Source organism: Budorcas taxicolor, chromosome 12 (assembly GCF_023091745.1).
Source record: "Budorcas taxicolor isolate Tak-1 chromosome 12, Takin1.1, whole genome shotgun sequence".
Taxonomy (NCBI): domain Eukaryota; kingdom Metazoa; phylum Chordata; class Mammalia; order Artiodactyla; family Bovidae; genus Budorcas; species Budorcas taxicolor.
This window is the reverse complement of record NC_068921.1, coordinates 23376315-23388643: the sequence shown is the minus strand read 5'-3', so window position 1 is coordinate 23388643 and position 12329 is coordinate 23376315. Positions and strand designations below refer to the sequence as shown.

The following is a 12329-nucleotide window of genomic DNA, read 5'->3' as shown; positions in this document are numbered from 1 at the left end:
CTGTCAGGGTGTTAAAACTGCACTTCAAGATCAATTTCTCAATGACTGCAAGAATAGCAAGTCCTAGAAAATGCTGTCTTAAAAGACCTCGATGTAAAGCCCCTCTTCTTCTGGCTATGTTAGCAGATGATGGAGAGTGTTAGCTACTACACAGCTGAGAATCAAATAATCCACAGCTTGGTGGATGGTTTTCTTTTATTTGTTTATTTTTGGTTGTGCTTGGTCTTCGTTCCTGGGCGGGCTTGCTTTAGTTGCAATGCACGGGCTTTTCACTGAGCTGGCTTTTCTTGTTGTGGAGCACAGACTCTAGGGCACAGCCTCCATAGTTGTGGTGCACGGGTTTAGTTACTCCACAGCATGTGGGATCTCTTCTTTCCGGATCAGGGATCAAACCTGTGTCCCTTGCATTGGCAGGTGGATTCTCTACCATGAGGGAAGCCCCAGATGGTTTTCGTTTAATATATTTTTGTTCGTGATTCAGGTGGTCATTTTGTGATTTGAGGAGTTTGCTTTTAACTCCATGAAAACATGATAAATGAGAGTTTATCATGTTTTTAATTATTCAGTAACTTGCATGTGTGATTCCTGTTGCCAGCTCAGCGTAGAAGGAGAAATAGATGTATCAGAAAACCTGACTCAAACTTGTGAGCAGTATGATCTGACCTAAGCCCATTTCCTCATGTATAAGAAGATAGTTGTCTTTGCCCTGCTATTCTTCAGAGCTATTCTGAGAATTAAGGATGATAACCTTTGTTAGGTAAGACAACGCTCAGCTTTGTTTGGAATATAATCAAGTGTGAAAGAGTAGAATAAGCATGGGCCGAAGACTGGTTTCTGTTACTGGCAGGGCTACTCCAGGAGGAAGTGGGAAATTTCTGTTGGGAAATTTGCTTTATTTCTTTCAGTCTTAACTTTGCTGTCTCTATCCTTCACCCCTCTATCCATTCATTCAGTCATCCACACATACCTACAAATACAATTATGGGAGAGAATGAAAATATTGAGTAGCTTTTTTTGGGAATCCAACACAATGTCAGTGGTAGGCGTTCAGTACATAATTATTTATCCTCCATGACCCCAATCCAAAATTAAGTGAGGGGGCAGTAGTGTTGTAAATGCTATTGTTTCTTTTCCTCGATGACTAACTCAAAATCTTCAGATAAGTGAAAGGAGAAAATGGCTTGCACAAAATTAAGTGTGTTTAATTAACCCCGGATGGTGCTGATAGATATAATTGTATTTAGGTCCTAAACCTAGTGCAGTCCTACGTGACTCTTCGGGTCCCTCTGTATGTCTCCTACGTGTTCCACTCCCCCGTTGGGGTCGGAGGCTGGCAGCACTTTGACTTGAAGTCCGAACTCCGTCTGACATTCGTGTATGACACTGCCATCTTGTGGACCGATGGAATTGGCAGCCCCCCAGAAGCTGAACTCCAAGGTGAGTTAGCAGAGACTTGGAAAATTAAAATTTTTCTTACCTATATGAATGACTTCAGTGACATTTTTACTGCAGCTGAAAATAAGAGAAGCAACTTTCAATAATTGTACTGTTATAGTCCATACTTTAAAATAATTTCATTTTGTCATAGAAAAATCTATTTTAACTAAATTATATCAGTGCCTCGAATTTTTCCATTTGTGACTGTTAAATAGAAGGTCCATTTAAGGTAATTAATCACTCATGCGGTATACGACACAGTCTATCTCTCCCTCTAGATTTTAGATAATGGAGGAAGTTCCAATTGAAAGAAAAGAATGAATTCAGAGAAAAACTTCCACATTTTTGTTTCTGAAAATGGGAGAGGCATTTTAAAGCCTAGTATAAACTGTGTCCCAGATTCTATTTCTGGGTTTACAGCTAACTAGCTTTGTGATCTCAAACATATTGCTTAATCTCTGGCACTCAACTTCTTATGAAAGAGACTAGACTTCTAATATTCTTTCAGTTTAAAAATTCGGTTATTTTGTAATACTTAAGCTGAATGCTTGGAAGGGTGGTGGTATGAGCCACTAACTGTTGGGCCCCGAAATCATTTGCCCCAAACAATTCTATTTCTGGGTTTACAGCTAACTAGCTTTGTGATCTCAAACATATTGCTTAATCTCTGGCACTCAACTTCTTATGAAAGAGACTAGACTTCTAATATTCTTTCAGTTTAAAAATTTGGTTATTTTGTAATACTTCAGCTGAATGCTTGGAAGGGTGGTGGTATGAGCCACTAACTGTTGGGCCCCGAAATCATTTGCCCCAAACAATAACTTAGTTTCAATCTCAGTGTCAGAATCATAATTCAAAGTCCATAAGCATAAAGTGAATTACTCTATTGGTAGAATTAATGCTGTTTCTTTTCAGGCACATACTGCTGTTCTGGTTCCTTGCATGTCTGACCATCATTACCTTTTACAAGCCTGAGAGAAAATACTGTAGATATTTTCTCAAAAATCTCAAAATCTATTATCTTAAACAGATTAAGATTACCTTAAGGCTATGTGAAAGGTAATATGATCACCCTGAATAAACCTTTTAGATCACTGCAAATGTTTTAATCCCGTATCTTGCCTTAGAAATGTATATTTAAGTGAATCTTACTGCAGATTCATCTCTCAGTTCTCAGCTTCCACATAAGAATCTCATGTTTCCTTCTTATACCTGGAGCCAACTTTGATCAACTTGCTAAATTTCTTAGGAAGGCTTTGGAGTTTTCATTAAGCCTATAACATTTGGAATTATTCTGGAGAACAAAAACCTGTTTCCACCTACATTGTGCAGATCTTCAAAGTTTGACCAGTTCATTCTGTCTCTCAATTTACAGTTTAATTTATGTAGACTGAAGCTTTCAAAAATACCTTGGCCTATTGTCGTCAATCTATATATTTCATATGGACCTCACTCGTATGACCTAATTTTATTTTGCCTGCCTTCCAGACAATTCTTCTTGTTTGAAAAACAGAACAAAATAAGAATACTTCTGTCTCTCTGATCACTTAGAATTTTTCTGATAATACCCTTTGGCTAGAATGCTTAAAGATGAGATGAATCTGAATTTGGTTTTGGAAGAAACTCCATACATGAGGAGCTGCTGGTCACCAATATTTCCACCCTTGTGCATCATCCCATCCTAGGTTCTCTCTACCCAACCAGCATGCGCATCGGTGAAGAGGGGCGTTTGGTCGTGAACTTCAAGACGGAGGCTCAGTTCCATGGCTTGTTTGTGCTGTCACATCCTGGTAAGCCCCATTACCCACAAACAGCTGCTCTCCAGACAACAAGAAGATAGGTTTTCCATATTTGCGTGTGTTTCCACATGCTTACCTATGAGCTTTGAAGCCCTTGATTTCAAATTAATTATGTATGTGCAAGTATCTACACAAGGGCTTAATCATTATTCAGCTATATGTCTCATAAGCTACAAAATCATCATTTTCTAGAGAAAATACCAAAAGGTTAAAGTTAAATTAATTTAAAAGAAAACTCGATCGAGAGTTCCCTAGTGGCCAAGATCCAACATTTTCACTTCCGTGGCCCGGGTTCAATCCCTAGTCAAGGAACAGAGATCACAAGCCATGTGGTACGGCCAAAAAAATAAATTAATTAAACAAAAGAAATAAAAGAAAAATCTACCGAGTTAATTAAGAGGAATTTTCCTTTAGACAGAGAGCATAGCCACAACATTTCCATTCTCTACTTCAAATGCGTTGTTCAGAAATTTGAATTTTGATCATTTATTCAGCAAGCACAGCTCTTTTCCAGGTATTGTAAGAGACTGTTATAATGGTGTCCGAAGTAGCATTTCACTATGATACCTAGTTTCAGACATGTTAACTTTCTAAAGTATTAGCTACATAATTTTACTAATTTGGCAGATTGTGCTATGCATATCAATAATGTGGCAGTCACTAATGTCCCATGTTTAAGCTTTTCTAAAAATTCCATTTCATCAGAAATAACTTCTTATTTGACTTCACATTACTAAACTGACTTGCACATTTTACTGGTGTGCCAACTCATGTCAGATTGAAAGGGGAAAATAGTTCACATGCTGTCTTCTGTGTCCTTCTTTTTTCTGGATCCAAGCTCTAGACAAAAGAGAGACTAAGGCTGAAGATACAGGAAGAGAAAGATGGTTTGCTGTAATTTTGTGAGTCTGAGTTCCAAAATACAGAACCAAAAAAGAATCATTTAGCTTTATTGCAGCTGACTGTTTTGGAAAAATGAGGATTTCCTGGTCTTTACAGTGTCCTTCTGCATGTCTACCTTTCTAATAAACTGAGTCTTTGTTTAGACACGATTGAGGCAATCTAATTAAAATTAGACTCCCTTTATAAATTGGGTTTTCCCGGATCTGTCTACCCAGATGCGAGTAGACTGAGGTTCACTTCATAGCTTCAGTGCACAATGAATGCATTCACATCAGCCTTTATTGAACGGCTGTACCTCCCTGGAAAGTAGCCTTGAACCATCTGAGCATTTCTGTACGATTATTTTTTGGCAGAATGATAGAGTGGGAAAAGCACTGCATTAGGAATGAGAAGGCACATATCCCAGCTGTGATCTGGAGAGTCACACAGTCACTCTTAGTCCAGTTTCTTTATCTGAGAAATGAGGATAATTATGTCAACTTTGCAGGCTTATTATAAGAATACATGCAAATAAGGTATCATAAGGCACTTTGAACACTCTAAGCTGTTATGACCCTTTTAACCACTAGACCATTATTGTTGTTGGCACTTTTCTAGCATCCTTCACAAGCTCAGTGATCATGTCAGTCGATCATCCAGGTCTAACCTTTTCCCTGCGTCTCATAAGAAGTGAACCAACCTATAACCAGCCAGTCCAGCAGTGGAGCTTTGTGTCTGACTTTGCAGTAAGTGACTAAGAGTCTTCATTTATCTTTGTTACTTCCTTTGATTGCGCCTCAGGTTTTTAAGTGAAAATCACGACCTCTCTGCTCCTTAAAGGTCCGTGACTACTCAGGTACCTACACAGTAAAACTGCTGCCGTGCACCACTCCATCTCATCAGGAATACCACCTGCCTGTCACCTGCAACCCCAGAGAGCCTATCACGTTTGACCTTGACATCCGCTTCCAACAGGTGTGTCTCATAGAATGCTTTTCCCATGTGTACGTGTGTGCGTTTGTGTGTGTGTTAGGTGCTCAGTCGTGTCTGACTCTGCGACCCCATGGACTGTAGCCCGCCAGGCTCCTCTGTCCATGAGATTCTCCAGGCAAGAATACTGGAGTGAATTGCTATTCCCTTCTCCAGAGGATCTTCCAGACCCAGGGATCAAACCCTGGTCTCCTTCATTGAGGGCAGATTCTTTATGGTTTGAGTTATAGGGAAATCCCTTTTCCCATGTAGAAGCCCACTTTGTTAAAGGCATAGTTTACTTTTATCAGTTAAAAAAATTTTTTTCTCACCCATTGACTTCAATTCTTGCATGCTGAGAAAAAAGGAAGGGAGCAAGAGAGGAAGGACAGAGGAAAGAATTGCCCTTTATTCCTTACTGGTTCAGTATATCAAATCCACAGTAGAAGAGTATCTAAGGGTTACTTTTTCTTATGTGATCTGGTCTCCTCTGGAGTCTGCTGTCTTGGAGATTTGAGACTTTTCCCCAGAGTTCTGCACTTCTTTGTCTTGTCTTTGATCATTGGCGAGAATGAATATCCTGTAGTTTACGCCACCTCAAAGTACCTAATTGTCAATATGCATTAAAAGAAATATGATGAAATCTTTTGCCCGAGAACTTACACTAAATGTTGGCCTTCCACTGACCGTGATATTTACACATCCTTTATATATCCCGATAAATCAGTGGAAATAAGCTCAAGCAATGCTACTTAGTCCCATTCAAAAAATGATTTAACCTTGGAACTTCCCTGGTGATCCAGTGGTTAAGGCTTCAGCTTCCAATGCAGGGAGTGCAGGTGTTGATCCCTGGTCAGGAAGCTAAGATCCCTCATGCCTAGCAGCCAAAAACACCAGAACATAAAAAACAGAAGCAATATTGTAACGAATTCAGTGAAGACTTTAAAAATGATCCACATCAAAAAAATGTTTTAAAAAATGGTTTAATGTTGACCATTTTGCCTTCTTAAGAAGGACAAAGCCAGTGTTAGAATTCCTTAAGTCGGTTTGGTTGACATGAAAACTGATCATAGTGCAGTGTTTAGTGTTTTTTATGCCAGAGTACAGTGAGTGTGTTTCTGCAAATAACGTGCTTGTGCGCCACCAGAACCATCAACAACACATAAGAGGGCTTTTATACTTGGTTTTAGGTCAGTGACCCGGTGGCGGCTGAGTTTAGCTTGAACACCCAGATGTACCTCCTCTCCAAGAAGAGCCTCTGGCTGTCTGATGGATCCATGGGATTTGGGCAGGAGAGCGACGTTGCCTTTGCAGAAGGTATCACTTTACAAACGAGAGGCCTGCTCTGTCTGTTTGCCATTGTGTCTGTTGTCCTTTGCTTTATTGGGATTGTGATTGAGGGAGACAGTTACAACTTATTTTATGGTTTTGAGAATGTAACTGGGTCTTTGTCATTTTGGCAGGGATGGGGGAGGGGGTCATTGAAACTGGATATGTATTTAATGTGTTTTGCGACCCCATACACTATAGCCTTCCAGGCTCCTCTGTCCATGGGATTCTCCAGCCAAGAATACTGGAGTAGGTTGCCATTTCCTTCTCCATGGGATCTTCCTGACCCAAGGATCGAACCTACATCTCCTGCTTTGGCAGGTGGATTCTTTACCACTGAGCCACCTGGGGCTCCAGATATATGTTACAGGATGATTTTTATTCTCAGAAAATCAACCTTTATTTCCCTTAGTGAAGTGAAAGTCTCTCAGTCATGTCTGACTCTTTGCAACCTCATGGTACAGTCCATGGAATTCTCCAGGCCAGAATACTGGAGTGGGTAGCCTTTCCTTCCCCAGAGGATCTTCCCAACCCAAGGATTGAACCCAGATCTCCTGCATTGCAGGTGGATTCTTTACCATCTGAGCCACAAGGGAAGCCCAAGAATACTGGAGTGGGTAGCCTATCCTGTCTCCAGGGGATCTTCCTGACCCAGGTATCAAACCAGGGTCTCCTGCATTGCAGGCGGATTCTTTACCAACTGAGATTTCCCTTAACTAAGTGATTTTTGAAACCAGCCTGGAATTTTTTCCTTGAATGTTTTTTGTTTTTCAGTTTGCATACACTCAATATTTCATACACTCAAGTACATGAGAATGTAGCTCATGGGTTGGGATTGTGCCTGTCTTGTTCAGTGGTATATTCCCAGAACCTAGCAAAATGCCTTGTACACACAGTAGAGGTCAGTAGTGGCCGTGAAATAGATAAGGAAATACCAGGGAGTTTCATTAAACCCTCCTTTAAAAGCAAATAGAGCTATTTTGGCTTTTTATTGGTGTTTTCTTTTTTGTGTTATCCTATAATGATTTGCTTACATCTTGCCAGCTAATGTATTGTGTAAACTGGACTTGAACTACAATGGGATGTTATGAATGTTAAGTTATAAGCCATGCCTCGAGGTATTCCCACTGGCATGTAAGGGTCAATAAATCTTTAGTACTTGTGGTCATCCGCCAAGTGGTCCTATCTGAGGCCTGGGAGTGGACCAGACCCTGAAGCTCATGCAGGAAGTTCTTCAACATTTGATACCAGATTAGGAAGAGAAGGGAATAAAGTGTCATTATTGTCATAAACTGTTTGCGGTGTCATACAGACACACCGTATCCCTTAATAGAAAGGACATTTCCTCATGTCTGTTGCAGGTGATATCATTTACGGTCGGGTCATGGTGGATCCGGTCCAGAATCTAGGTGATTCCTTTTACTGCAGCATTGAGAAGGTGTTTCTGTGCACTGGGGCTGACGGCTACGTTCCCAAGTACAATCCAACGAATGCAGAATACGGCTGCTTGGCTGATTCGCCTTCACTCTTATATAGATTTAAAATTGTGGTAAGTGCTCTGACCCAAACAATGCACCAGATTAGGCAAAGTTAATTGTTTCTGTCTTCTATTTTAAAACAAAAGCATCTTTTAAAATGAAACCAAATGGTGACATTTTATGGTTAAGGGTATTTGCACAAAACTAATAGGAAAACCTCCTGCGTTCGCAAACGTTGGCATTATCCACAGCAATCCTCATTTTCCTTATTGCCTAAAGGACAAAGCTCAACCAGAAACACAAGCCACCAGCTTTGGAAATGTCCTGTTTAATGCCAAACTGGCGGTGGATGACCCTGAAGCTATCCTCTTAGTGAATCAGCCTGGATCTGATGGATTTAAAGTCGACTCAACACCACTCTTTCAGGTGAGCCAGAAACAAGGTTACTTACGACAGCTGTGCAATCACTTGCAAGCCACTTAACATCGGAATGCCTCAGACGTTTCCCACGTAAGAGGCAGTAATTGCCGTATTGTGTAGAGTTAATGTGAACTTTGAGTAAGATAATGCGTGTAAACCACTCCGGACCATCCTGAGTGCATCATGAACACTCCATAAACATTGGCTATTATTATGTTTATCAATATATTCATCGTGTTTTATGTCTATATGTAATGAAGACCCTTATTCAGCCCAGCGTATAGATCTAAACCTGTTAGTTAGGAACTCTGGTGGTCTTCTTCAAAATCTCCTTACATTTGACTTTTCATGACTATCTTTATTAGAGTGATCTTAAATGAACAGCTGGACTCAGGAAAACAATTGTGCACAGCACAGAAATCTCCATTCTTCATAGACCAAAATAGGAAGCGCTAACCTAGAGACAGAAGGTAGAAAGATACCCAGGAGACCATAACAGTGAGCAGACAAACGAGACGAATTCAGAGATGTGTTCACATTGTGAATCCTTAGGGTAGCAAGTGCATCTTTTAGGATGTTTACTGAAAATTGACCAAATAGGATGGGCTGGAGAAATATATTACCCTTATTCCACTGAGGGTTTCTCTTGTGGCTCAGCTGTTAAAGAATTCACCTGCAATGCTAAAGACCTGGGTTCAGTCCATGGGTTAGGAAGATCCCCTGGAGATGAGAAAGACTACCCACTCCAGTATTCTGGCTTAGAGAATTGAATGAACTCTATAGTCCATGGGGTCGCAAAGAGTTGGACACGACTGAGCAACTTTCACTTCACTATTGTGCTAAAGAGGGAATTTAAGGAACCATGTCTATTATCCTGAATCTTTTCAAATAGGAAGTTGAAGTATGATTTTTTTAAATATTTACTTGTTAATTTATTTATTTGACTGTGCCAGGTCTTAATTGTAGCAAGCAGGATCTTTAGTTCCAGCACGTGAATTCTGAGTTGCGGCATGCAGGATCTAGTTCCCGGACCAGGGATTGAACTCAGGCCCCGTGCATTGGGAACACATAAACTGAGCCACTGGACCACCAGGGAAATCCTGACTTTTTTTGTTTGTTTGTTTGTTTGTTTTTATTGTTAACCCTCAAAGCATTTGACCTGAAGTCAAATCCTGAAGTCTTTGAAGAACCTTCTTTTCACAGACCCTGAAAAAGGCAGAAAAAAGTTTTCTATGGCCTTATATGTAAATACACAGCAAGACACACTAGAAAAAGAGTTCTGAGCTTCAGAAAGTCTTACCTCTAATCCTGCCTCTGATTCTAACTAGTTCAATGATATTGGGCAAGTCACTTATCTGCTATGTATTCTCATTTGCTCATTTTAAAACTTTTTTTAATTTTTAAATTTTTATACATTTTTAAGGTTACTGTCTTATTTACAGGGATTAATATTACAAGATATTGGCTCTATCTCCACGTCATACAGTACATCCTTGTAGCCTATCTTGCATCCAATAGTTTTTTAATCTCCCACTTCCCAATCCTTATGTTGACCCTCCCCTCTGCTGGTAACCACTCATTTATTCTCTGTATCTGTGTCATCCGCTCATTTTTTAAGTGAATACGTTAGACTGTGTGGTCTGGAGTTCTCTGCAGCCCTGACAAATATTTACCAGCACATGCTCCCTTAAGAGTTGCACAGACTATTTTACAGAGTGCTTTACACAAAGCCTTGCGCAGACTACACATGTAACGATATTAAATACATTAATTCCACAGACTAAATTGAATGATTATTCATGATCTCTGTTATGAATTTCTCTTGCTGAGAGTCATGAATTTTTAGATTGGCCTAGGATTAAATCTTCTAATGAGTAGAATTGTGTTTCTAGGTTGCTCTGGGTCGAGAATGGTACATACACACCATCTACACAGTAAGATCGAAAGACAACGCCAACCGAGGCATTGGCAAACGCAGCGTGGAGTACCGGCACCACTCTTTGGTGAGTCAAGGGAAGCCCCAGGCAGCTACCAAGAGCCGGAAGAAGAGGGAGATCAGAAGCAGCCCTCCGCTGGCGTGGGAAATCGGGGCTGAGAACAACCGGGGAACAAACATCCAGCACATCGCCCTGGACCGCAGCAGCAGGAAGCAGATCCTTCGCGGGAGGGTTTCCCCTGACGGCGTCCTCCCCCGGGAGCTCAACAGTCCCAGCTCTGAGGTCAGCCTGCTCACAGTGGTGGGGGGCGTCGCGGTGGGACTCCTGGCGGTCATCCTCACTGCCGTCGCGGTGATGATGCACCAGGGCAAGAAGGGTGCCAGGAGGAAGGACGCGCCCAAGGACCCTGGCAGCCGTGAGCCCATGATGCCCTCGGTGAGCCACCACAGCGACAGCTCGGAGGTTTGATGGCTGCAGGGGAAACCCAGCCTTTTCCTCCAGTGCCCAGGAAAAGACAATCGAAACCCAGTGCTTCTGCCGACGGCAGAGAATTGGGGACTTCTGTGACAAAGCTGCTCAGAGGACCTGACTGTACTAGTGAGCGTTGATTCGCATTCTGTCTGCGTTCAGGCATCAGAGGACACCTTCAGACCGTAGACCACATCTTTCCTCTTGCCCAGAAGGCATCAAGTATATATCCCCGTGTACACACAACCATGGTAGACGGCGACGAATGTACTCACCTTAGGCATTTTCTCTACGCAGTGGAGATGAACCTGGTGCTCACAGACCCCTTCAGAAACTTGACAGGAGTCTCTTGTTGCTATATTGGTGTGAATCTTGAAGGTGCAATTATCACACTGTTTATTCATTATATAACGTTTTAGTACTCCAAAGGTTTTCATCAGTAGTCTTGAAGAATGATAAACACACTGTTTATGGTGACAAGTTTTCTAATAGGTGAAGACAGCATGGAATTATGACCAAGGGTAGCTCAACCCACAAATCACCTTTTTTACCTACTTGAGAGGGAATGGAAGGAAAGATAGAGGGCAAGTAGCTCAGCCACTTGCATTTGCCTTGTTCCTCATCTTCGTCGGATCCTTCTTGTTTCATTTGCTTATTTAATTTTAAATTAAACCAAAGAATACGTTGAGTCTGGAGAAAATGGTTGAAGTGAGACTGCTCTGTTTGGGTACATAGTAAGAAATAGTAGAATTCTTGCATGATAATATACCTTATTGGTGCTCATTTGTGGGACATGAGCAGGATGGTGGCAGTTTGATGATGAAGAAATGCCATAGAGTTAGATCCCCATTTACAAGACAATGTTCTCGAAGAACTGAGCCTAGATGTTTGCAGTATTGAACCCGTAAATGATAAGGAGAAATGTCATTGTGATGGTGAAGGGAGAAAGTAGTATTTATTAATATAATATGTTTAACCAAAGTGCCTCTTACATATACTTTATGGAATAAAAGAACATTTTGACGATGACATATGAGGTTAACCCTCACAACAGCATTACACAATGAGGTCCAAAACTTAAATTGTCCAAAAGGTATTTTATTAGCTTTCTAAGCAGCACCTGGTCCAAACAATGGGAATCCCTTCAACCGTCATTCCAGAGATGATCTTAGAGATGGCCAGCATCACTCATCATATTCTTCTTCTTCTTCTTCTTCTGGCCATGCCACAAGGCATGCAAGATCTTACTTCCCCAACCAAGGATCGAACCTGTGCCCCCTGCAGTGGAAGCTCAGAGTTCTGACCACTGGACCACCAGGGCATCCCCAATCACATTTTTCTTTGATCAAAAAAGAAAGCTTCAGCTCTCTGACATCTTCAGTTCAGTGAAATGAACTGCATTGTGGTCCATCTCAGTATCTAAAAATACTGCTTCCAGGGTTAAAAACCAAGGAATTTGAGTGAGCTTGTTTGATAAGCCTCCCATTGTCTTTCTGAGAAATGTGCTTTCACCAAATAGCAGAATTTTCAGTTGATAAGGGAATATGTCAGTAGTTTAGTGACCAATCTTCCAAAAATTAGTACATGTATTTCAAGCGGAAATAGGTCAG

General features: G+C 41.1%; 1 protein-coding gene across 1 annotated transcript in view; it reads left to right on the top strand.

Annotated features, from left to right (window-relative positions):
* The window catches only part of FREM2 (FRAS1 related extracellular matrix 2), a 156213-nt gene extending 144174 nt beyond the window's left edge, over positions 1-12039 (top strand). Inside the window, exons 17-24 of the mRNA XM_052649935.1 lie at positions 1245-1437; positions 3123-3227; positions 4737-4864; positions 4959-5093; positions 6278-6404; positions 7778-7965; positions 8174-8320; positions 10207-12039. Of these exons, the coding sequence (XP_052505895.1) occupies positions 1245-1437; positions 3123-3227; positions 4737-4864; positions 4959-5093; positions 6278-6404; positions 7778-7965; positions 8174-8320; positions 10207-10719 (1536 nt within the window). The 3' untranslated portion in view covers positions 10720-12039. The remainder of the gene's footprint in view (positions 1-1244; positions 1438-3122; positions 3228-4736; positions 4865-4958; positions 5094-6277; positions 6405-7777; positions 7966-8173; positions 8321-10206) is intronic.
* The last annotated feature ends 290 nt before the right edge of the window (positions 12040-12329 follow it).